Below are 26986 nucleotides of genomic sequence, written 5' to 3' on the forward strand. Positions count from 1 at the left end.
GTGCTCATCTTGTCCATGAGACCTGCCTTCTGCTCTATTGACCTCATTCTCACTAAACTGTTGACCACCCAGCTTCCCCATGTTAGCTGGTATTGTTAACGGTTCTCTCTCTCTCTTGGTACTGTCTCTCTCACCTTTAAATTCACCGTCATCACCCATTCTAAAACAAAACAACTCTTGATCTCACAGTTTTTGCAAACTCCAGTTCCAACCTCCCTTTCTTTTCCAAAGTCCTTGAACTTGGTGCCCCCCAAGGATCTATCCTTGGCCCCTCCTATTTCTCATCTACACACTGCCACTAGGTGACACCATCCAAAAGCACCGTGTTAGTTTTCACTTGTACACTGACAACGCCCAGCTCTACCTCACCACCATCCCTCTCCATTCCTCCACTATAACTAAATTATCAAACTGCTTATCCGACATCCAGTACTGGATGAGCAGAAATTTCCTCTAATTAATAATTGTTGTTGTCACTACAAATTCTGTTCCCTAACTACCGAGTCCATCCCTCTTCCTGGGAACTGTCTGAGGCTGAACCACACTCTTCACAATCTTGGTGTCAGATTTGACCCCAAGATGAGTTTCTGACCACATATCCACACCATCACTAATACCAGATATTTCAGTCTCCATAATATCGCCTGTCTCCACCCCACCCCAGCTCATCTGCTGCTGAAACACTCATCCAAGCTCGTGTTACCTTTAGACTTGACGATTTCAATGCATTCCTGGCCATCCTCTCATATTCATTCCACCCCCAAATGGCTCTAATGGGGGCTCTGACAATTCAGCACACATCGAGCGGCAGGGTCAACCCTATCTAATAAACTCCAGAGCTCAATATAAAACAGTGAACATTATCCCCCAGACCCAAAATAAATCAGGTGACATTCTCTGTCTGTCCAGTTATTTCTTTAAATCAGCCCTTGAATTGCTTGTGCATTGTTTCATCAGGTGCCCACATTTCACTAACAAATGTTGAAATGTTTGCTCCACACCCACAGGGTTTCATCTGTTTAAAGCCACAAACAGAAAGGTCCAGTTTTCTCCTGGAGTTTGAGACAAATCAGCTTTCAAAAATGATGCAAAGTTTCAGCCAATGAGGGAGATCCGGGCTCAGCCCCGCCCCTCATTCACTCCTATTGGTTGTAGGACCAGCCCCTCCCACCCTGTCCTCCAGTCCTGAACCTCCGACCCCAGAGCAGCTGTCAATCACTCGCTGGGCATTGTGATCTGGAGCATGCGCAGTGCGGGTGATGTCCATGGACAGATGCTTGTTTGTCTCATCTTCAGGCGGGAAGGAGGCGGATAAGCAGAGGCAGCGTTAGGGGCAGTGGGTGGGAGGGGAGGCTTCACAAACACCCAGTGGAGGCCTCAACACCCCCAGTAAGAAAGTACCGGGCCCGCCTTTGCACCGAACGGAACGGCAGCTGCGGGCTTTCTCCCGGTGCCAGGCCTGAGTGGACAAATGTGGGTTAATGAATGAAATGCAGCAATGGGTTTGTTAATGAGAAATCACCTTTAACTCACTTTACTGATCCTGGAGCAGGAGGAGAGAATGGTGTGAATTTCTATCCTGGACTGACAATGATGAATTTTGGAAATTCCTTAGAAGGGGAGGATTTATAGACGGGAAAGCCAAACAGACCTGGAGCTTGATTCCCTTCCTTGAAGGACATTAGTTGGGTTCAGCTCCACAATTTACCAGATTCATTCAGCTCAATTTCACAACCTATGTTCGTCTTTTTGTGATTTCTCTCTCACTTTTCTTTTCTGTTTTAAATCAGTTTCACGGGGTAATAGAAGGAGAGGATTTGCAGTCGGGAAACTGAAACCAAACATCACATCAGGAGCTGACAAAGTCTCTCGATTCATCAGGACTTGAATATCATCAGCCTTTGAACATGGAAATAAAAGGCACTGTTCACACTGGGGAGAAACCTGGGAAATGGGGGGATTATAGGAAGGGATTCAATTACCTGTCTGAGCTGGAAATCCATCGGCGCAGTCTCACTGGGGAGAGGCCATTTCCTACTCTGAGTGTGGGAAAGAATTCATTGATTCAACCAACCTGCTGACACACCAGTGAGTTCACACTGAGGAGAGGCCATTCACCCGCTCCAAGTGTGGGAAGGGATTCATTAATTCATCTGACCTGCTGACACACCGAAGAGTTCACACTGGGGAGAGGCCGTTCATCTGCGCCAAGTGTGGGAAAGGATTCGCTCAGTCATCCACCCTGCTGATCCACCAGTGAAGTCACACTGGGGAGAGACCATTCACCTGCTCTGAGTGTGGGAAGGGATTCACTTGTTCACCCAACTTGATGAGATACCAGCGAGTTCACACTGACAAGAGACCTCTTAAATGCCCGGATTGTGAGAAGTGCTATGTAACTTCAGGTAAACTTATGTCCCATCAAACATATTCACACTGATGAGAGACCGTTCAAGTGCTCTCACTGTGGAACTGAGCTCAGGCGATCATCTGAACTCACCTTACACCAGCGAATTCACACTGGGGAGACACCATTCCTCTGCTCCGAGTGTGGGATGGGATTCACTCAATCAGCCAATCTGCTGTCACAACAGCAAGTTCACACTGACGAGAGATCTTTTAAATGCATAGACTGCAGGAAATGCTTTATAACTTCTGGGGAACTGATGCGCCATCAACGAGTCCACACTGACAAGAGACCATTTAAATGCCTAGAATGTGGGAAATGCTATAAAAGGTCTGGAAACTTGATGTCCCATCAAAGTGTTCACACTGACGAGAGACTGTTCAGATGCTTGCACTGTGGGACTGGGTTCAAGCGATCTTCTCAACTCACTGAACACCAGCGAGTTCACACTGGAGAGAGGCCATTCACCTGCTCCGAGTGTGGGAAAAGATTCACTCAGTCATCCTGCCTGCAAATACACCAGTGAGTTCACACTGGAGAGAGGCCATTCACCTGCTCCGAGTGTGGGGAGAGATTCACTCGGTCATCCACCCTGATGAGTCACCAGCGAGTTCACAAATAATTACAGTGATTTGATTTTGCCATTAATCATGCCCAGGACTGAATCATGTTCATTGGGGTCTGTTTCTGTTGATGTTAATAAACTCCAGCCCAGCTATAATGGTTAATATTTTGGATAAAAGTCAAATAAATCAGTTTTGTGCTAAACGCAGTGTGGTGAATTGTCTAATATCTCTAACAGATATTCCTTTTGAGAGGCTCTCCCTCTCCCCTGTCTCCTCCATCCTCACCTCCAACAACGTGTGAGGAGCTCATGGAGCTTCTTTGTCATTAAGATGAGACAATCTGATCAGCTGCCTCTGCTGCTTCCCTCCCTTCCACTAACCCACCTGGCCAAACTGTATCTGAAGTGCCTTCTTGTCCATGCTCTGCACTTGCATCTTTCTCCAGTTTCTCTCCTATCTTCTATCTCACTCAGAGCTCATCTTGCCTCTGAGACATGCCTTCTGCTTCCTTGACATTATTCTCACTAAACTGCTGACCATCCAACTTCCACATTTTAGATGATATCCTTAACAGTTCTCTCTCTCTTTTGGTACTGTCCCTCTTACCTTTAAATCCACTGTTGTCTCCCATCATTAAGAAAACCTTCGACCCCACCGTCCTCCCCCTCTCTTTTTGCTGACTTTGCACTTGCTGGTAAACTGTTAGATCTTTAATTTTTTTCAAGTTTGGATAAAAATTACCGACCTGAAGCATTCACTCTGTTTCTTTCTCCGTAGATGTTTGACCTGCTGAGGTTTTCCAATAGTTTGTTTTGAGGTCGTGCGAACATACGAATTAGGAGCAGGAATAGGCCACTCGGCCCCTCGAGCCTGCTCTGCCATTCAATGAGATCATGGCTCATCTGATTGTCACCTCATTCCTGTCTACCCCTGATAACCTTTCGCCCCCCCCCCCCCTTGCTTATCAAGAACCTATCCAGCTCTGCCTTAATAAGATTCGAAGACTCCCACTGCCTTTTGAGGAAGAGAGTTGCAAAGACTCATGACCCTCTGCGAGAAAAAAAATCTCCTCATCTCTGTCTTAAATGGGCCACCCCTTATTTTTAAACAGTGACCCCCCTAGTTCTAGGTCGGATTTCCACCTGGAGTATTGCAGTATTTTGTCTTTGGGTCAGAGTGGATCAGTTTTCTCTGCAATGAGACAACAGGAACTGTCACCCTGTTCGACATGAAACTAAACTCACTGTTAATTCCTCATCAGTAACAATGTTAAACACAAAGTTTCCAGCCGGGGTTGAACCTGGACTTTCTCATGTAAAGTAAACGTGATAATCACTGCACTGGGGAAATGAGTGTGAATCCCCCCCGGACAGAGGGGAACTGACCATCCATCTCTAGCTCTAATTCCCAAACAGAAAATGCTGCCAAGAATCAGCAAGTCAGGCTGAGTCTGTGGCCGCTCTCAGCGTTTGAAACCGTCACAATGCCCGGGTGATTGACGGCAGCTCCAGACCAATAGGGAAAGCGCATGCTCCATTCAATGCCCGGCCCCGCCCCTCATTCATTTCGATTGTTGGAGGACCAGCCACTCCTGCGGGTTCCTCCAGTTCCCCCAACTGGAGGAACCCGCAGGAGTGGCTGGTCCTCCAACCAATCGAAATGAATGAGGGGCGGGGCCGGGCAGTGACTGGAGCATGCGTAGTGCAGGTAATGGCGATGGGGAGACGGGTCCACAATGGGTAAAGGTGGGGGGGGGAAGGGAGCGGTGGATCCGGCGGGTGGACGGAGAGGCTCCGGAAACGTATAAACCGCAAACCCCGGAAATAAACTGACCAGTCCCCCTTCCCCGTTTGCACTGAGCGGGGCCGCAGCTCCCAGATCAATGAAGAGCCGGTTTGTATCAGGCTGGACATTGGTTCTTTTATTCATTCACGGGATGTGGGCTTCACTGGCTGGGGCAGCATTTACTGCCCATCCCTAGTTGCCCTTGAGAAGGTGGTGGTGAGCTGCCTTCTTGAACCGCTGCAGTCCATGTGGTGTAGGTACACCCACAGTGCTGTTAGGGAGGGATGTTGACCCAGTGACGGTGAAGGAACGGGATATATTTCCAAGTCAGGAAGGTGAGTGATTTGGAGGGGCACTTCTAGGTGGCGGTGTTCCCATCTATCTGCTGCCCTTGTCCTTCTATATGGTAGGAGTCGTGGGTTTGGAAAATGCTATCGAAGGAGCCTAGGTGGATTCCTGCAGTGCATCTTATAGATGGTACTCACTGCTGCTACTGTTCGTCGGTGGTGGAGGGAGTGAAGGTTTGTGGATGGGGTGCCAATCAAGAGGGCTGCTCTGTCCTGGATGGTGTCAAGCTTCTTGAGTTTTGTTGGAGCTGCACTCATCCAAGAATCCTTTGCTCCCTCGGCTTGACACATTTATTTGTCTGGCTAAAAGGATGGCCTCTTCCCTAATGTTCACAATTAAAGTGGTGGATTCCCCAGGAGATGGCTGACATTTAAGGGGACAGTAAAGTAATATAGGACAGAGATATGCCTGGTGTTATTATATGGTATATATTAGATATGTTATTTATGATTCTGTCATAAAGTTAATTTATTATTATTTCTAGTCTTGTAACATAGCACTGTGCTATGTTATATATTTCGAGTCAGTCATTATGGCACAGAAGGAGTCCATTCAGTAATTCAAATCCATGCTGATTCTCTGTAGAATAACCCAGTCAGTCCTATTCCCCTTCTATATCCCCGTTCCCCTGCAAGTTTATTTCCTTCAAGTGCACACCCAGTTTCATTTTCATATCATTGACCATCTCCACTTCCACCACACAGTGAGTTCCATGTCTAGCAGCCTGCCTGAACATTTTCAGGTCTCTGTGTCCTGGACAGGAAGCGATGAGCATGGATCTGTTAGGTCAGCAGATTGAGATTGGATGGAGAATATGTGGGATTGAGATTGACAGTCTTTGGGGAATGAAAGAGGAAAGAATGTTCCATAGAAAGTAGACTTGTGTGTTCTGAATTTCTATCCTGTACTGACAGTGATGACTTTTATAAACTAACTCCATTTACAGGATATTAGAAATGGAGAATTTACAGACAGAAATCGCAAACCAAACATTACATCCAGACCTGACTTAATTTATGGGAGCTCAATATCATCAGCCTTTGAACTAGAAAGAGAAATGTTTGTTCTGTCTGCTTCAACAGATTTTAAACATCACTGTGTCTGGAAAATCACCAAGAAGCTCGCGTACACACACATGTGAGAGAGTTCCAATGCACTGACTGTGGAGAAAACTTTAACCAGATACACAGACTGAAGAAACATTGCACCATTCACAGCCGGGAGAGACCGAACGCGTGTACTGTTTGTGGGTGAGGCTTCAGTTAAACATATTACCTCAAGGAATGCAAGGACACCCGAACCATGGAGAAACCATGCAAATGTGGGGAATGTGGGAAGGGATTCCGGTCCCCATCTGCGCTGGAATCTCATCGCCGCATTCACACTGGGGAGAGGCCGTTCACCTGCTCTGATTGTGGAAAGGGATTCACTCAGTTATCCCACCTGCAGATACACCAGCGACTTCACACCGGGAAGAGGCCGTTCACCTGCTCTGATTGTGGGAAGGGATTCACTAACTCTTCCAATCTGCGGACACACCAGCGAGTTCACACGGGGGAGAGACCGTTCACCTGCTCCATATGTGGGAAGGGTTTCAGTGATTCATCCAGCCTGCTGATACACCAGCGAGTTCATACTGGGGACAAATTATTCAACTGCTCTGTATGTGGGAAGCAATTCAGCCGATTATGCAACCTTCTGAGACACCAGCGAGCTCACACTGGGGAGAGGCCGTTCACCTGCTCTGAGTGTGGGAAGGGATTTGCTGATCCATCCATCTTGCGGAAGCACCAGCGAGTTCACACTGGGGAGAGGCCATTCAGCTGCTCCATGTGTGGGAAGGGTTTCACTCAGTTAACCAACCTGCTGACACACCAGCGAGTTCACACTGGGGAGAGGCCTTTCATCTGCTGTGAGTGTGGGAAGGGATTCAGTGATTCATCCACCCTACTGCGACACCAGGGTGTTCACACTGGGGAGAGGCCGTTCACCTGCTCCGTGTGTGGGAAACGATTCACTCGGTCATCTCACCTGCTGAGACACCAGCGAGTTCACCAGTGATTCCAGGGGTTGGATTCTGCTGTGATTGCTGCTGTCAATCACATTCAAGACTGAACCATGTTCATTCTGACAGTTGGTGAAGTGGGAGGGTCAGATGGTTTCTTTCTGCTGTACTGGCCAGTCTTACAACTTTGTTTCCAGTGGTCTGGGAGTGCACATTTCCACTGAAATGTTCCACAGAAGCTGATGAGAGTCATTTATTGCTTCAAAAAGAGACATGCTCTCGAAGTTTTCATATTGCGCTGATCAGGACAGACACAAGAACACCAAATTTCAAAGGGAGCAACTATTTATACTGCGTGAGAAAAGGGTGCTGATTAGTTGGCAAGTCAGCTGTGATTGGTCAAGTCGTTGCCATGGAGAATTCACCAGAAAGCTCGTGACCTCAGCATTTAGTTGAATTCAAAAATGTTGCAATGCCTGGACATGTCCATTTTGGCTTCAGAGTATCAGAGCTTTATGATGGTTCAATGTCACTTCCCTGCTTTTTTACTCAATGACCTGGATTTTCAGAGTCAGAAAGACTCACCTACCTTCAAAAATCGTGGGTGGGACCCGGATGCGGAAGTCCCACTCCCATTTTTCACAGATCCAATTTTTGCCAGTAGGGGATAGGGGCAGGGCTTGATTCACACCCAAGTTGAACCTGAACTCAGCAGAGGCATCTGAACTCAGCACTGAGTTCAAACAGGCACCATTTTGCCTTGTGCAAGGGAGTTAACTCATAACGTGAAAGTCACGACTTTATGGAGTAGACGTATAGACTCTTGATGGGTGGATAGGGTCTGTTTAACTGTCATGATCGAAAGTCTTTTTTAAATCCCCTGCTCTCCTGACTTCGTCTGCAGCTGTCAATGTAAGTGAAAAAAATAGTTGGCTATACAATTTAGCATCAGTCCCAGCAGTTTCAGTAATTGTTGGCATTTCCCTAAGGGCTATTTATGAATGCTTGACTGACTTCCAAAACCTACAGTCATCTCAGCAGCTGTTCTGAGTCCACACTTTGACAACTTAAAGAGACCATTAAGGGTTTAGCTGCCTTTGAAGTGGTATGGACAGAAGTATGTTGGTTTTTATACGAGGTTAACCAAAAGTTTTGAATAAGGTTTCAAGAATGGGAGTTTTGTTTAAAAATAGTGAAGGCTGTTTTAGATTTTTAGAACTTTATTTTATTTAATCTCAACCTGGCTCCTGGGGTCTGCCCATGGTGAATAATGTGAATTGGGATGTAGGGTAAAAGGGGCTATGGGGGGTCCGTGCCAGGGCAAGAGTTGGCATGAGCTGGCATGGAGTGTATAAGGGCCTTGAGGTCAGGAGGGGGCTTGCAATTGGCTCACTTGCAATTAGTGAGGAGGGCTGCTGCCCCTGGCGGGTGGGCAATTATTCCAAATAATCATGTCTATTAATTTATTTTTAAAACATTCTCTTGGCATGTGGGAGCCACTGGCGAGGACCAGAGATTCCAAAAGGTTACAATGCAACTGGGATCAAGTCCCAGAGAATGGAGACGGACCTTTTAACCAGCCCACCTCAGTGCTCGGGCACCCTGTTAGCCGCCTAAGCTCCGATTCCGGTGGCACAGCAACCAACTCCATCCATAACCGCCCACCTCAAAGCACCACCCCCCCCCCTCCCCCCACCCCCGAGTGAAGATCACAACATTTGGGAACCTTTAAACCGAGGCAGGTCCGGTAACTGGAAAATTTCCAGATCCAAGCTACCCACCTCGGTACCAAAGATCCAACCCAAGCTCTCTATTTCTGAAGCTCAAGATCCCACATGCTTTGCTAATTCCTCTCTCACTGTGCCCTGCCACCTTCAAAGATCTCTGCACATGAACCCCCAGGTCCCTCTGTCCCTGCTCACTCTTTGGAACTGTGCCATGACATCTGTGTTGTCTCTACCTGTCCCTTCTGCCAAATTACATCACCTCAACTTTCCCTGTATTAAACTCCATCTGCCACTTCAGAGAATGTGAAGGGGAGATTTAAGTGTTAAACTAAACATACAGAGAAGAGGAGGCACTGATTGCTTTAATATGTCACCCACAATTGAAGATCCTTTAAATGCGCATGAGGCTCATAGAGCACAGTAGGAGGCAATTGGAGGCTCTTTGAAAGAGTTTTCCAATTAATCCCATTGCCCTGCAATTTTCTTTTTCTTTCAAGAATCTGTCCAGTTCCCTTTTGAACGTTACAGTTGAATTTACTTCCAGTCGGTTTTGAGGCAGTGGATTCCAAATCGTAACAACTCGCTGTGTTTTTAAAACAAATAATTCCTCATCTTGTGTGTGGTGTATTTGGACTTTCAAAAAGCATTCGGAAAGGTGTCAACCAGGAGGTTCATACACAAAATGAGGTCTCAATCCTTATAAATGATCGAGACGAGGGACTTAGTGTAATGTAACCAAATTTGCTGACAATTAAACAAGGATTTGCATTTCTATAGCGCTTTTCACAACCACAGGATGTTTCAAAGCGTTTTACAGCCACTTTTGAAATGTAGTCACTGTTGTAATGTAGGAAACTCAGCAGCCAATTTGCACACAGCAAGATCCCACAAACAGAAATGTGATAATGACACAAATGACATGTTTGTGGTTATGTTGACTGAAGGATAAATATTGGCCCACGACACCAGGGATCAAGGCCCGGGAGAGTGGGGTTCAGACAGTGCCAAACAGCAGGGCCTGGGATGTTGTGGTTGGGGGAGGTGAGTAGGTGTGGGCTGGGCTCGTTGTTTCAAACAGTTTTGCATCGTCCTCACTGAGCAGCCAGAGCTACAGACCTGACAGACCAGCTTAAAAAACAGATCTGTCAGGCTGAGAGTTCTGATATTTTCGAAGCCAGTCTGTCAGTGTCAGGTCAATTTCACAAGTCGCTGCTGCTGCCTCCGACCTTCAGGCAGCTTTGCAATTCCAATTTTTTTGAAAAGCCCGCCAGGAAACCACAAAGCTGCCCGAAGGTGAGAAGCAGCAGCAGCAGAAACCGAGAGTTTTCCTGCTTGAGAAATAGTCAGTCAAATCCCTGTAATTTTACAACCAATTGGATGCAGTTGTGGGTAGGGGGTGGGGGGGAGGTGTGGGGGGGGAGTTTGGGGGCATGTTTAGAGGGGGTTGGGGGAAGTTTGGAGGGGGTTGGGGGATGTGGGGGTAGGTTGGAGGGGTGGTTGGGGGTAGGTTTTGAGAGGGGTTGTGGGGAAGTTAGGGGGTTGGCAAAAGTTCGGAGGGTTGGGGGAACTTTGGATGGGCTGTTGGGGAGAATTTAGCAGGAGGTTGGGGGAATTTGGAGGGGGTTGGGGAAAGCTTAGAGGGCGGTTGAGGGGTAGGTCAAGATTTTGAGGGAAGTTGGAGGGATTTGGGGAAGTTTGGAAGAGGTTGGGGGAAATTTGGAGGGAGGTTGGGGAAGTTTGGTGGAGTAGGGGGGATGGTTGTAGGGACGTTCAGGGGAACTAGAGGGGTTTTGGGGGTAGATTAGGTACAGATTTGAATTGTTTTTGTAAATGTAGCGATTCCTTTGTAGCCACTTTGCTAACATCAGTTGATTGCTCGGTGATTAATTATCTTTAAATAATCAGCATTGGGCCTCCACTTTCACCATTGCTACTGTCACTCTGCCCACTGCATGCAGGTATAATGAAAGAAAGACAAAACCTACATTTATACAGCCCCTTTCACAATGCCCCAAATCACTTTCCAGCCAATTCAGCACTTTTGAGTTGTAGTCATTGGTGAAATGTAGAGGATGTTATCTAATGGTGGAGCAGGCTCATGGGGGCGAATGTCATACTCCTGCTCCTAATACATATGTGTGTATGGAGATAGGTGAGATGAACAGGACTCGATGGCCTTTGCCATCAATAATTATCGTGCGAACAGAGGGTGGAATCCTGGCTGGAGTTCTGTTTATTTTGTTGCTGGTGAAAGTTTACTGTGAGCAGGATTTGTGGGATGAGATCACCAGGACAGGAGTGCAAATTGAGCTCAGTGTGAATCAATAACCTGTTTTACTGCACATGATTCACAAGAGTCTTTTCCATATACTTCAATATTGTCCTTTTGTCCAGTTACCTGTTATCCCGCTCCATCTTGCTGTTTTTTCTGAGTTTTTTGAGGTTAGAAATATCGTGATAAAGTTATGTTGCGTTGCAGATATTGAAAATATATTGTGGTGAGAAGCAGCAATCAGCAGAGTCTTCAGACTTGCTGATGACCAAACAGATACAACTGTGAGCCATTCAGTCTTAGTTCTCTGGCCCCTTAAAAGTTCTGTTGCACGGAGAAGCCTGAGAGCCTGGAAACAGGAAAAGCACCGGGGCCCAGGATTTCTCTCCCAGTCCCTGCTGGAGATAACTCTCCTGCTCTTCTTCGAAATAGCGGCTGTGGGTTCTTCCACGCCCACCTGAGAGGGCAGACAGGGCCTTGGTGTATTGCTCGTCTGAAGGACAGCAGCTCTGACAGTGCAGCACTCTCTCAGTGCTGGCACCAGGAATGTCGATTTTGATTTTTGTTCTTGGGCCCCTGGATTGGGACTGGAACCAACAACCTTCTGACTCAGAAGTAAGAGTGAGATCCACTGAGCCACAGCTGACACGATAGACAATACAAATTTAGAAAGGGAAAGTTACCCTTTAAAAGCCCCCACCCTTTGCCTCCAGCACCTAAATCTAATAATAAAAACCCTAGTATAAAAAACACATACAGGACTGACAAATGTTACAGTGTTGGTTTAGAGCCAAAGTTTCGAGTTCCCATTTGAGTTCCTACGCCTTTCTGTCTCTCTATTGCGCATGTGAATGACAGCCAGGCGATGGAGCTGAAGGCTCAATGTAGCTGAGAATAACAGGGCTTGTGGCCCAGTTGGGAAACTGCCACGGATGTCGCACTAATAGAGAGAGACAGGAAGGTGCTGGAGGAGTGACTGGGAAATGGGTCTCCAACCAATCAGGGAGGGAGAGATGGTGATGTGACCCCTCCCGGGGTTCAGTGCTCCTGTGTCCAAAGTGGGGAGTCATGAGGACAGGGTACAGAGAAGCCGAAAAGAAACCATTTGGATCCAGAACATTGTTAAAACATCCTTTTACTCTGGTTGTCTTTGATCCTCAAGTAATTTTCTGTTTTTTTTAAACCATGTTCTGTTACATTAATAAATTTTATCAGTAAAATTATTTGATTTGGCTGGACTTTTGACTAGATTTATGCTCTTTAGGGAAAGTGGGTGAAAGGAATTGGCAGGCTGTTTAACAGAAAGTGAGTCCCTCTAAGGTAATTGGCAAAGGATCCAGAAGGTGAGATGATGGTGGGGGAGTCCAGAACCAGGGGTCACAGTCTGAGGATATGGGGTAGACCATTTAGGACTGAGATGAGGAGAAATTTCTTCACCCAAAGAGTGGTGAGCCTGTGGAATTCGTTACCACAGAAGGTAGTTGAGACCAAAGCATTGTATGTTTTCAAGGAGTTAGATCTAGCTCTTGCGGGGAAAGGGATCAAAGGGTATGGGGAGAAAGCGGGAGCAGGCTATTGAGTTGGATGATCAGCCATGATCATAATGAATGGCGGAGCTGAATGGCCTACTCCTGTTTCTAGTTTCTATGTAAATTTTATTTTTTTCACAGAGCGAGTTGTTCTGATCTGCCTGAAAGCAGATTCAATTATTTATTTCCAAGGTGTAAATATTTGAAAGGGAAGAATTTGCAGGGTTGTAGGGAAAGAGGAGAGCAGTTGGATGAATCAGAAATTCCTTTCAAAGAGATGGCATGGGCATGATGGGCCAAACGGATTCCTTCTGCAGCCTGTGAATCTGAGCTTCCTGTCTTTTTGCGGGTTAAAAGGGTCAAATTTCATTTCAGCCTCTTCCTGGTATATATATTTAAAGAGACAAGTTTCTCTTTAGTTCTGAGGGAACGACATAACAATGTCTCCAATCCTCTGTATATTTAAACATTGAAGATTGCATGGCCAATTGTAGTCAACAGCCTTCCTGTAGCTCTCTCAGGAGGCAGCAAGAAAGCATTTGACTGCTTAACAGCAGCAACCTCCGCTGAACATGATTAAACCACGACAACAAAAACAACCTGCATTTGTATAGCACCTTTAATCATGTGCTTCACAGGTGCCATTCCTAAACAAAATGTTACACCGAGCCACATAAAGAGATGACCAGTAGCTTGGTTTTAAGGAATTTCCTGAAGAAGCACAAGAGATCAAGGAGCAGAGAGGTTTAAGGAGGGAATTCCAGAGCGTGGGACCCAGGCAGCTGAAGGCAAAGCCCCCAGTTGTTGTGCAATTGAAATTGGGGATATTGAAGAGGCCAGAATTAGTGGAGCACAGATATCTCAGAGGGTTTTAGGGATGGAGAAGATTACAGAGATGGGGAGAGGGGGACGTGAGACCATGTGGTGATTTGAAAAAAAGGATGCTGGGGAGGGATTTGAAAAAAAAGAGGAGAATTTTAAAATCGAGGCGTTGCTTGAGTGGGAGCCGATATTGGTCAGTGAGCACAGCGGGTGATAGATGAACGGGACTGAGTGTGAGTTGGGAGACGGGCAGCAGAGTTTGTTGACTGAAGAAAACTGGTCCAGTTCTGTACATTTCCCATTACACTACTTATGTCTAAGATCGAGCTGACATCAAACCTTTCCAATGGGATTGTGTAATCCGCTGATGTCATCGCATTCTATTGTGATGATGTCATAAGATTACATCAGCATTTTTCTGATTATATAATCAGCTGATACCAGACTATATACTTTATTGGGAGTGTGGGATTAGCTGATGCCTGTACAATCCTTTACCTTTGCGCAGTAAGCAGAAACGGTCGTTTGTGTGATTTCATAAATAGAATTTTTAACTACATGTACATAACTTATTTTTGAATCCGGAAATGGTCCGGATCGTGAACATTTACCACTAAAATTAACCAATTTGCTAGCGCAGGCATATGTGACTTTTCAGCCAATTTGTTGTTCTTGTTTACAATAAATTGTTGGGGAGAAAAAAATGTTATTTCAACCAATCTCCCAATGTTATCAAATCCTTTTAAACATTTGAATATTGCTGAAAAAAAGAGACATGCTGTCAAAGCTTTTCGTCTTGCACTCATCAAGATAGATGCAAGAATACCAAATGTCAAAGGGAACAACAGTTTAAACTGTCTGAGAAACAGGGTGCTAATTGGTTGTCAAGTGGACTCTGACTGGTTGAGGCATTGCCATGGAGAATGCACCAGGGAACAGTTACCCCAAGCTTTTGTTCAAATTCAGAAATGGCAAGTCAATTCTGATTGGTTGAGATGTTGCCATGGGGAATGCATCAGGGAACAATTGTCCCCCAAACTCCTGTTTAATTAAAAAGGCAAAATGCTTGGACAAATTCCTTTTGTGTGCAGAAAACAGGGCCCAAGTATTTGAATATGAAAAATCCAGTGCCTGGATCCAGTTTGCATGTTCACTACATCTAATCATTTCTTCCTATGGCCATACCCTATTTGTGTACCACGTTTTTTTCAAATCCATCCATTAGTTTTTAAGATATATTGTTACAGACAGACAGACAAACAGGGATGAAAACATTCTCTGTAAGGACAAATCTGAAAAAAATAAATGCATTTATTAAGACCAAGGAAGTCTTAGGCTAATCCACAGCCAACAACCTGCTCTGAAAACTCTGCTGATATTTTGACAGCTGTGATAAATTCCACCCCAGCAGCAGAGACAATCCACAACAATCCAAAGCAATCGCCATTTAAAATTAAACAAACCACAACAATTGAAAAGAAAAAGTCAATTCTCCTGATTTCCCAATGTGAACAGATCCTTCAAAAAAATTCCAGGATCCGGAACTGCACCAAAGATAGGACAGTTCTTGCATGGTCGGTGTACCAAGTTTCGGTAAATCCATCCATTAATTTGTGAAATCAATTGTTTACAGACAAACATCTTCAATGGCAGAGGTACTTTCAGTACATTGACCAGCCCCAAAATCTATTCTCAGCCAGCATTTCACAGGGGGAAAGGGGTGGATTCTCAGACGAGCAAGATAAGGCATCCCCTTTAAATAGCCAGTTCCCACAGTGTATTCAGTGGCCTTTGGACGGAAGCAGATTGGTCGACACTGGGAGTTCTTGCACTGCCCCTACCCCCCACCCTCAGGTCAGCTGGCTCCTGCTCCTGCTGGACAATCTGCCGGTAAGAATAGGAGCGTGTTGATTTAAAAATAAACTTGCATTTATATAGCACCTTCCACCACCTCAGGGAGTCTCAAAGTGTTCCACTGCCAATGAAACACTTTCTGAAATGTGGTCACACTGTAGGAAACGTGGCAACCAATTTGTGCACAGCAAGCTCCCACAGACGGCAATGGCCAGAGTGTCTGTTTTCACTGATGTTGATTGAGGGATAAATATCAGGCACCAGGACACCAGGGGAGATCTCCTGCTCTCCTTCCAATTGTGGCCATTGAATCTTTTACATACACCTGAGAGGGCAGACGGGGCTTTCGAGTTAATGTCTCACTTGAAAGACGGTCCTCCGACAGGACAGCTCTCCCTCATAACTGGCACCGGAGGTGTCAGCTATGGATTCTAGGGGCTTGAGTCTCTGGGTTGGGGATTCGAACGCAGCACCTCCTGACTCAGAGGTAAGAGTGTGACCCATTGTCATGCTGTGTTGAATAAAATCATCTAGCTGGTGTTCTAGAATGATAGAATGGTTACAACACTGAAGGAGGCCATTCAGCCCATTGTGTCTGTGCCAGCCCTCTGCAAGAGCAGAGAACATAGTGTCATTCCGCTACCTTTTCCACATAACCCTGTCAATTATTCCCCTTCAGATAATGATCCAATTTTCTGTTGAAAACCATGACTGAACCTTCCTCCAAGCCCCTTCATCCCTGACACCATTCTAGTACATCTCCAATCCTCCCACTTTACCAACTGTCAGAATGAACATGGCTCAGTCCTGGATGTGATTAACAGCAGCAATAACGGCAAAATCCAACCCCTGTAATTACTTGTGAACTCGCCGGTGTCTCAGCAGACTGGATAACTGACTGAAACCCTTCCCACACATAGAGCAGGTGAATGGCCTCTCACCAGTGTGAATTCGCTGGTGTCTCAGCAGGGTGGACGAATCTCTGAATCCCTTCCCACATTCAGAGCAGATGGACGGTCTCTCCCTGGTATGAACTCGCTGATGCATCACCAGGTTGCATGACTGAATGAATCCTTTCCCACATCCAGAGCAGGTGAATGGCCTCTTCCCATTGTGAACACGTTGATGTGTCTGCAGGTGGGATAATTGAGTGAATCCTTTCCCACACTCGGAGCAGATGAAAGGCCTCTCCCCGGTGTGAACTCGCTGGTGTGTCAGCAGGTTGGATGACTGAGGGAATCCCTTCCCACATGTAGAGCAGATGAAGGGCTTCTCCCCGGTGTGAACCCGCTGGTGTGTCAGGAGGGCAGATGAATCGCTGAATCCCTTCCCACACTCAGGGCAGGTGAATGGCCTCTCCCTGGTGTGAACTCGCTGGTGCATCAGCAGGTTGGATGACTGAGTGAATGCCTTCCCACACTCAAAGCAGATAAATGGTCTCTCCCCAGTGTGAACTCGCTTGTGTGTCAGCAGGTGAGATGAATTACTGAATCCCTTCCCACATTCAGAGCAGACGAAAGGCCTCTCCCCGGAGTGAACTCGCTGGTGTTTCAGCAGGGTGGATGACTGAGTGAATGCTTTCCCACACTCAGAGCAGGTGAAAGGCCTCTCCCCAGTGTGAATGCGTTGATGAGTTTCCAGCGCAGATGGGGTGCAGAATCCCTTCCCACAGTCCCCACATTTGTACGGTTTCTCCATGGTGCAGGTGTCCTTGTGTCCCTCCAGGTTAACCGCTCAGTTGAAACCTCGTCTTCACACTGAACATGTGTACAATCTCTCCCCGCTGTGAATGGCGTAATGTTGTTTCAGACTGTATAACTGTTCAAAGCTCTTTTCACAGTCAGTGCACTGGAGCACTGTCACTCAGTTGTCTGTGTCTCACTGCTTTTCCAGTCACACTGATGCTTGAAATATTTTCCCACAGGCAGAACAGGGGAACATTTCTCCTTCCATATTCCACATTCAAAGAGCTGATGATATTCAGGTCCTGATGAATCCAATAACTCTGTCAGATCTTGATGCGATATTTGGTTTGAGTTTCCCAGATACAAGTCCTCTCCTAATATCCTGTAAAAGGAGTTTAGAAAAGTCATCATTGTCAGTGCAGGATAAAAAATCACAACACATAATTCTAGATTCTACGGAACACTCTTTCTCTCGTATTCCCCAGAAGCAGTAACTCTCTGTCCCACACACTGTCCCTCCATTCTCACTCTGCTGTACCTCCCAAATCTCCTGAAGGTGCCATTTCATGCTGATCAGCAGATCCATGTGCACTGCTTCCTGTCCAGGGCACAGGGGCCTTTGAAATCATTATGCAGGCTATATATATATGTATACATTACTGGATTTAAAATGTGCATAATATACACTGCATTACTTGTTTAAAGATACAGAGAGGATGCAAGGAAGAGCTTTATTTAGGAGTGAGCGTGCATGACCTAGAACTCTCTGCCTACAAGGGTGGAGGAACTTGCGATGATCAGTGATTTCAAAATGAAATTGGTGGACACTTGAAGGAAATAAACTTGTAGGAGAACAGGGTATAGAGGGAGAATGGGATGGATAGCTCTAAAGAGTCGGCATGGACTTGAGTTGCTGAATGCATTCCTGTGCTGTAATGACTCGATGACTGGAAATATATAACGGTAGCTAGAGTACTATATTACAAGACTAGACATATTTATAAATGAAAGTTATTATCGGTCAACAAAAAAAATCAAATATTTACCATATAAAAACATTAGACATATCTCTGCCCTATATTAATTTACTGCCACCTTAAATGTCAGGCATCTCCTGGGGAATCCGCCTATTTTATTAGAAATACTAGGAAAGAGGCTATCCTTTTAGCCAGACAAATAAATGTGTCAAGCTGAGGGAGTAAAGGATGTCAATGTCTTTAAGAGAGAAAGAGAGACCTGGGCCAACCTTTCCAGAGCCTGCACCCTCTTCCTTTCCCTTCAGTTCCTGCAGGTCAACAATTTAAACCCAGAATTAGAAAAGAAATGGAAAGGGGGAGAAAAAGAAAGTGTTTTACTCACAGATATTTGACATAGGACTGGGGAGACAGTTTACGTGTGTGAGAAGCTAAATCCTCATTCAGAGAGAGAAGCAGCATCAGCAGCTTTACTGGGCAGTAACGGACAGGTTTAAAAGCTCATTGTCCAACATCCGCATTCAAACAATGGGGGAAGCTCCGTGTCGTAATTGCGACAGTGCCCGCGCTCCGATTGGTTGGAGGACCATCCACCTTCCGGTCGTCCAGCTCCTCCCATTGGTTAACCTCGGTCCGACCACAATGAGGGAGAGTAACCCAAGCGCGTTTTCGGGGGAGAGACTTTGACCATCAAGTCCATTGCTCTAAATGTGAACTGGGAACGCTCCTCTGAATCATTGTGACGCCTGAGTCAGCCAATAGGACTGACTGTGCTCCGCGGTGACGTCCTCGGGTTCCAGTTTGCGGACCAGGCGCGCGGACACGGGAGCCCCACCCCCACCCATTGTTCCCCCTCTCCCTGCACCTCCTCGAGCCAAAGTTTCCAGGCAACTGGCTGACTGCTCCGGCCAGAGCGAGAAGCCGCTCAGCGAATTCCCCCTTCCCCCTCTGTCTACGGCGACTGGCTGGTCCAAAAAGATCGAGAGCGACCGCTGACGGCAGCCGCACTGCGCCTGCTCCGGACAGAAAGCGCTTTCTGCGCCTGCGTGCTGGGCTGCCAGCTATGGGGGTCCGGGGGGAAAGTGTGTAAAATGTCTTCTCATTTTCTTCCAATGCAATTTGATTTTAAACGGCACAGCATTTGTTTTTAGCTTCATAAACATTAAAACTTCTTCCTCGGTCCAACATCCGTGAGTAAATCACTTTCTTTCCTTCCCCTGGGAAATACAGAGAGTTGCGGGACTCTGTAACTGGAATTAGTGCCAAATATGCGGAGGGGGAAAATGCTGGTGATTTTGTGGAACCAGGCTGATGCTCCAGCTGTTTAAAGTCATATTTATCCGGTCTATTGAAATGCTATTTGTCTGTTAATGCAGGCTTCATTTATGTTGAATTTAGTTTGATTGTTACCGGAATCGTTTTTAAAAAATAAAACCTTGTCCTTCTGTTTATTCCGTTGGGGTTGTCTGGGAATTTGTTTATTTTAAGGTTATTGGTTTCCACAGGGATCGTAACAACAGAGAAATGTCTAGTTATTTATTATTCTGTAGTAAAGTTCATTTATTATTATTTCTAGTCCTGTAATAATACTGTAGCTGCATTATATATTTCCGGTCATAGACACATTACAGCACAGATGGTGTCCAATTGGAAACTCAGATCCATGCTGACATTCTGTAGAGTAATCCAGTGAGTCCCATTCTCCATCTGTATCCTCGTTCCCCTGAAAGTTTTTCTTTCAACTCCCTATCCAATTTAATTTTGAAACCATTGATCATCTCCGGTTCTGCCATCCTCATAGGCATCGAGTTCCAGGTCATGACTACTTGATGTCTAAATAAAGTTCTTCCTCATATCCCCTCTGTATTGCTAATCAAGTATTACAATCTTTTTGGCTCCTTCAGGAGAATTGGGAGTGTATAAATGAGATATAACAGAGTGAGAATGAAGGGAGTAAAAACAGAAAATGGTGCAAAAAACTCAGCAGGTCTGGCAGCATATGTGGAGCAAGAAACAGAGCTAACATTTTGAATCTGTCTGAACATTCCTGAGAGCTCAAAATGCAGGGAGCATGTTGGGGATGGAGATTTACAGCATTTGGGGAATGAGAGGGGAAAGAATGTTCCATAAAAACTAGAATTGTCTGTTCTGAATTTCTATCGCAGACTTTCTGTGATGACTTTTTTAAACTCCTTTTACAGGACATTAGAAGGGGATGATTTGCAGTCAGAAAGCTCAAACCAAAGGTCACGTCAAGATCTGGCAGAGCCACTTGATTCATCGGGATCTGAATATCAGCAGCCTTTGAACCTAGAAGAAATATTTGTCTGTTATGTCTGCTTCAAAATATTTGAAACATCAGTGTGACTGGTAAAGCACCGATTCTCACACACCCGAGTGAGTGTGTTCCAATGCACTGGCTTTGGAAAGAGCTATGAACTGTTATACAGTCTGAAGAAACATTGCCGCATTCACAGCCGGGAAGACCGTACACAGGTTCTGTGTGTGAACGAGGCTTCAACTGATTGTCAAACCTGGAGAGACACAAGGGCACTCGCACCATGGAGAAACCATGGAAATGTCGGGATTGTGGGAAGGGATTCCGATGCCCGTCTGCACTGGAAATTCATCAACGCAGTCACACTGGGGAGAAGCCATTCACCTGCTCTGAGTGTGGGAAGGCATTCAGTGGTTCATGACAGCTGCACGCACACCAGCGAGTTCATGCAGTGGAGAGGCCGTTCACCTGCTCTCAGTGTGGCAAGGGATTCAGTGATTCATCAACCCTGCTGAGACACCAGCGAGTTCACACTGGAGAGAGGCCGTTCACCTGCTCTGAGTGTGGGAAGGGATTCACCCAGTTATCCAACCTGCTAACACACCGAGAAGTTCACACCGGGGAGAGGCCATTCACCTGCTCTCATTGTGGGAAAGGATTCACTCGGTTATTCAACTTGCAGACACATCAGCGAGTCCACACCGGGGAGAGGCCGTTCACCTGCTCTGTGTGTGGGAAGGGTTTCACCCAGTCATCCAACCTGCTGCTACACCAGCAACTTCACACTGGGAAGAGGTCATTCCCTGCTCTCAGTGTGGGAAGGGATTCACTCGATTATCCAGCCTGCAGAGGCACCAGCGAGTTCACACCGGGGAGAGGCCTTTCATCTGCTCTGTGTGTGGGAGGGGATTCACTCAGTCATCCCATCTGCAGACACACCAGCGTGTTCACAAGTGATCACAGCGATTGGATTCTGATCTTATTGCTGCTGTTAATCACGTCCAGAACTGAACCGTGTTCATCCTGACAGTTGGTGAAGTGGGAGGATCCCTTTATACTGGACTGGCCGGTCTCACAACTTTGTTTCCAGTGGGCTGACGCTCTTTGAGGCTTGTTGCGAATATCCATTGCACATTTCATATGGATCATAAAATAAAATGCTATATGGATGGAAAAAGATTTCTGTTTGGAACCTCCCAAAGCATGCCATGTTGCCATGGAGATGGACTGTTGGAGTTAGAAGGTTCTTTTGTTTAATTTATCTGAGTGTTTCCCACAGAAGGCAGTTGCACATCTGGGATTGTGTAGTTTGCAGCTCACTTGGACTTGGTGAGGGAAAAGAAGCTGGAAGATTTGCCTGGCTTGGAGCTAGAGGATGAAATCTACAGTGACCCTCCCAGAGAAAGGCCTTGTGGTAGAAAGCAGTTAATCATATGAATTAGGAGCATGTGTAGGCCATTCAGGCCTGTGAGCCTGCTCGGACATGTGATAAAATCATAGCTGATCTGATTGAGGCCCCAACTCTACTTTCCTGTCTACCCCCATAATCTTTGACTCCCTGTCAATCATGAATTAACTCAACCTCAAAATTATTCAATAGCCTCCACTGCTTTCTGGTGAAGAGAATTCCACAATTGACGACCCTGTGAGAGGACAAATTTCTCATCTCTGTCTCAAATGAGAGACCCCTTATGTTTAAACAGTGGCCCCTAATTGTGGTCTCTCCCATAAGGAGAAACATCCTCAGCCTCCAAAGTGGCCTGGAGGCACAGATTTGTTTCAGCGCAAAAGGAGGCCATTCAGCCCATCGTGACTGCACCGGCTCTTTGAATGGTCATTTGATTTAGAGCCGTTCTCCCGCCTTCTACCTATAACCCTGCACGTTCTTCCTTTTCCGGTAACAGTATAATTCCCTTTTGAATGCTTCAATTGAACCTGCCTCCACCACACTCCCAGGCAGTGCATTCCAGACCTTAACCACTCGATGCGTGAAGAAGGTTTTCCTCGTGTCACTTTTGCTTCTTTTACCAACTACTTTAAATCTGTGCCCTCTCGTTTTAGATCCTTTCAAAAGGGGGAACTCATCACATTCTCCCCATCAACCCTGTCCAGACCCCTCATGATTTTGAATACACTTCCAGCCCACTGAAACACCGGTTCTTCACACTGGGGAGAGGCCATTCACCTGCTCTGAGTGTGGGAAGGGATTCCCTCATCATCCCACCTACTGGCACACCAGGGAGTTCACAAGTAACTATCGTGATTGGATTTTGCTGTTAATCACAAACAGAATTGAACTATGTTCAATGGGGTCTGTTTCTGCTGATGTTAATAAACTCCAGCCCAGTTATAGGGCATAGTATTGTGGATAAAATTCAAATCAGCAGCTTTGTGTTAAATACAGTTGAGTCTTTTTAGTATCTCTGAGACAAGTTAGTTCCTTTTGAAGGGCTCTCCCTCTCCCCTGTCTCCTCCATCCTCATCGCCAACAAGTGTGAGAAGCTCATGGAGTTTCTTTGTCACTAAGATTGAAACAATTTGATCAGCTGCCTCTGCTGCCTCCCTCCCTTCCACTAGATCACCAGTCCAATTGACCTTGAATGTTCCCCCCTCGCCCTGCACGTGCATCTTTCTGTAGTTTCTCTCCCATGTCCCCTCGTTCCTTCTCAGCACTTAGCTTTGCCATGAGACCCATCTCCTGCTACCCCAGCCCTGTTTTCACTCATCTGTTGATCTCCAAGCTTCCCATGTTCGTTAACATTGTTAACAGTTCTCTCTCTTCAGTTACTGCTCCTCTCTCCTCAAATCTGACATTATCACCCCCTCCTCAATAAAATCAACCATTGATCCCACCATCCTTGCAAACCACTCCAAGCTCCCTTTCCCCTTCTAAGTCCTGAAATGTGTTGACACCTCCCAAATCCTGCCCATCTTTTTGGAATTCCATTTTTGAATCTGAACATATGAAATATGAGCAGAAGTAGGCCATTTGGCCCCTCGACAAATAAGATTTCTGCCTCTGCCACGTTATCGAAGTAACTCTTCTCAGTCCCTAACTGCATCCAATGTAACCAAGGTAAACTCTCCCTCATTGTCCTTTGACCTTCTTGGCCCATCTACAGTCTTTGACACAATTGACCAAACCATCCATAGGGATGGTGAATAAATGCTGGCCTAGCCACATCTCATGAATGAATTATAACAAAAATTCCTTCAATGCCTCTTCACTGTTGTCCAGCTGGGTGGGACTGATCCCTGATTCCTTTCTTATCAAATTGTAGCAAGAGGATCAACTGCAGTAGCAGTGATTATTTGAGGTTTTTTTTACAAACTGACTCACTGGGAAAATGATCAGGTGTCACTGGACATTAACATAAAAATGTTCCATTATCAGTCTCACATTGATTGTCTCTTACAGACCAAGTCCTTCTAAATATATCACCGCTCCTGGATCAACAGGAAAAAGTGAAGACGGTATAGTCCATAACCCAATCTAACAGCAGTAAAAATATCTGAAAATTCCCATTAAAATGCAAGGCATTGCAGAGCAACTGTGGCTTCTGTGACTTATTGAAACCGAGTCATTACACAGATTGGCCAAAAGCTCCATTATTGCAGGATGCGGATGGTAGAAGATGGAGTTTGATCCTTCTTATTTTTCAACACCGACATTAGCGGAATCTCACCCCCACTTCCCTAGAATCAAATGAAGATTAAGTGAGTTCGATCTCTAATGGCGGCCGCAGTACCCACAATACCATACGGCTCAGAAACCGCTCTATCTGCCGCGGGTTGGCCGGGTGGGTCGCGCATGCTCGGAGGGTCCTGGTCTCTTTGTTTGAGGTTGTTCCCCGGGAAGAAGCCGGAAGCAGCGGATAGTGAGAGTGGAGAATGTTCATTGTTTAATATTCGGCTCTGGGGCCGCACTCGGGATTTGTAAACCCCGCCCCCCCTGCCCGGGGTTTATCCACCTGACAGTTCTCGATGCACGGCTGATTGACGGCGGAGCTAGACCAATAGGAAGAGGGGGCGGGGTTGGAGGCATGAGCACTGACGGCTGATCCTCCAACCAATTAGAGTGAATGAGGGGCGGGGCTGAGTCCAGATCAGCCTCATTGGCTGAAACTCTGCATCATTTTGAAATGGGCAATTGGAGATGTCACAGAGCTGGAAGCAGGCAGCCTGGAGTATTGTGTGCAGTTTTCGTCTCCTTACCGAAGAAAGGATATACTTGTCACAGAGGAAGTGCCTGCAAAGCTTCACCAGCCTGATTCCTGGGATGGCAGGATTGTTGTATGAGGAGAGTTTTGGGTCGACTAGGGCTGTATTCACTGGAGTTCAGAAGAATGAGAGGGGCCGTCATTGAAACGTTTAAAATTCGGACAGAAGTGTACAGACTGGATGCAGGGATGATGTTTCCCCAGGCTGGGTTTGGAGGGGTGGGTGGTGGGGGGCGTCTGGAACAAGGGTCAGTCTCAGGATATGGTGCAGGCCATTTAGGACTGAGTTGAGGAGAAATTTCTTTGCACAGTGCGTGGTGAACCTGTGGAATTGTCTACCACAAAAGGCTGTGGAGGCCAAATCGCTGAATAGATTTCTAGACATGAAAGGCATCAAGGGGTTTGGGGAAAGAGGGGGAGTATGATGTTGAGGTAGAGGGTCAGCCATGATCATTTGAATGGATGAGCAGGCTCGAGGGGCCAAATGGCCTACTCCTGCTCCTATTTTCTATGTTTCTAAGTGTCTATGCCTTGGTAAAGGAGCAGATGTTGGTCACAAAATCAGCTCAGGGTGAAATCAACGTTGAGATGATGAACAATGTGGCTCAGACTCAGACAGTGGCCAGAATAACAACAGAATAATAGAATCCAACCAATACAGTCAGATGTGAACTTACTGGTGTGTCAGAAGGTTGAATGATCGAGTGAATCCCTTCCCAGATTCAGTGCAGGTGAATGGTTTCTCTCCATTGGTATTTCATCTGATCTTTAGAGCTTTGAAAACTCTTCAGACAGTGAGAACAATTAAAAGGTCTCTTATCAGACTCAATAACCTGATGGGCAGTGAGGTTGGACACACAAGTGAATCAGGATCGGATGTGTCAATAAATTTCAGTTATGGAGCAGCTCTATTAAGAGAAAGGCAGGACAAACTTAAGGACTAAAGGTAAATTTCAGGCAGTGATTTACAGAACAACGTGAGCTCTATACTTCCCTTGTCATATCTGGACAGCAGAGCACACTTCTTCCCTTGGAGCTTCCAGTTTTCTTGTGGAGTTTCCAGCTTTCATGTTTCTTTCTCTTCTTTCCTTTGTTCTTTTCTCCACTGTACCAAACCCCTCAGGTGGACTGTTCTTATGCTGGAAACCCCCCAACTGGCTCCCCTGAGGCCGCCAATCAGAACTGTCCATGGACATTTCACTACACAATCATGTGGCTCTTGTCCAATCACAGGTGTGTTCATGTGAACAGCATTCGCCTGTTGATGAGAGCACACATATTCCTCTATGATTACATAGAACATCTGCACTTCCACCATCTCACAGTTCTAAACTCAGACAAGCCGGTTCAAAGCATGACATCACCTCCAGAGATTCTACCCTACAGATCAACACACAGGCAAAGAAAGAACACAACTCCTGCAGACTATATTAATACACAGTCAAAGAAAGAACAGAATTCTCACAGACTGTATCCGGAGAATGGATGACTGAGTGAATCTCTTCCCACACACGGAGTAAGTTTTATGCTTTCTCCTCACTGTGAATGTGCTGGTGTTTCTGGAAGCTGGATGATTCGGTAAATCGCTTCCCACACACAGTGCAGGTGAATGGCCTCTCCCCAGTGTGACTGTGCCAATGAGTTCCCAGCCGGGATAGAGAACTGAGTCCCTTCCCACAGTCCCCACATTTCCATGGTTTCTCCCTGTTGCTTAATCCTTGCTGACAATTCTTACTGACTTACACACTCTTCAAAGTGAAACCTCCATTATGAAATTAAATTATCAAACAACAGGAATCAAAACAGTGAAATATTTTACAGGCACATCAATAAAAGCTTCATCAATCAACATTGATACTGATGAAATTTGGAAGTCACTGAGTTCAATTATTTCTGACACAGCAGCAGCAACATTTGGTAAAGGTGGAACCCACAACAAAGGCTGGTTTGAGACCTACTCAGCAGAGATGACATATATCATTGAAGCAAAAAGCAAAGCCTACCTGATGTACAACATAAACCCAACAGCTAAGTACTGTGTGCAGTACCCTGTTGCTAGTGTCCATGTGTCTCTCCAGGTTGGACGATCAGTTAAGCCTTACACAGGATTATATAGGATATACAGCACAGAAGGAAGCCATTGAGCCCAACCAGTGCATGTTGGTGTTTATTTTCCACTCAAGCCACCTCTCATCTTTCCACTTCTAAATCTACCATCATGAGCTAATATTTCCTTCAGCCACATATGTTTGTCTAACCTCCCCATGAATACATCTATACTATTCCCTTCACCCACTTCCTGTGGTCTTCAGTTCCACATTCTCACCACTCTTTGGGCGAAGAAGTTTCTTTTGAATTCCCTATTGGATTTCTCGGTGACTATCTTATATTGATGGTCTCTAGTTTTGCTCTTCCCCACAAGAGGAAACATTCTGTCTGTTTCCTCTCCATTAAAACTTTCATCATTTTAAAGTCCTAAATTAGTTCAGCTTCAGACATCTTTTTTCAAGAGAA

The 26986-nt window shown here is 45.9% G+C and overlaps 1 protein-coding gene and 1 pseudogene across 2 annotated transcripts; one reads left to right on the forward strand and one right to left on the reverse strand.

Annotated features, from left to right (window-relative positions):
* Positions 1-4847: 4847 nt before the first annotated feature.
* Positions 4848-25114, forward strand: LOC144676767 (uncharacterized; annotated as a pseudogene). Its single transcript, XR_013575424.1, has 5 exons — positions 4848-5093; positions 6053-7163; positions 18375-18397; positions 20471-21047; positions 24994-25114. The product of XR_013575424.1 is annotated as an uncharacterized LOC144676767 (transcript).
* On the reverse strand, positions 13389-17140 carry LOC144676768 (uncharacterized). The gene has a single exon (XM_078537085.1). The coding sequence runs from the start codon at positions 17011-17013 to the stop codon at positions 16171-16173; it is 843 nt and encodes a 280-aa protein (XP_078393211.1). The 5' UTR covers positions 17014-17140; the 3' UTR covers positions 13389-16170.
* Positions 25115-26986: the final 1872 nt, after the last annotated feature.

Source organism: Cetorhinus maximus, unplaced genomic scaffold, assembly GCF_964194155.1.
Source record: "Cetorhinus maximus unplaced genomic scaffold, sCetMax3.hap1.1 HAP1_SCAFFOLD_1886, whole genome shotgun sequence".
Taxonomy (NCBI): Eukaryota; Metazoa; Chordata; class Chondrichthyes; order Lamniformes; family Cetorhinidae; genus Cetorhinus; species Cetorhinus maximus.

Excerpts from the sequence above, each read along its gene's own strand:
- LOC144676768 (XM_078537085.1), bottom strand. The coding sequence starts at position 17,013 with ATGGAGAAACCGTACAAATGTGGGGACTGTGGGAAGGGATTCTGCACC.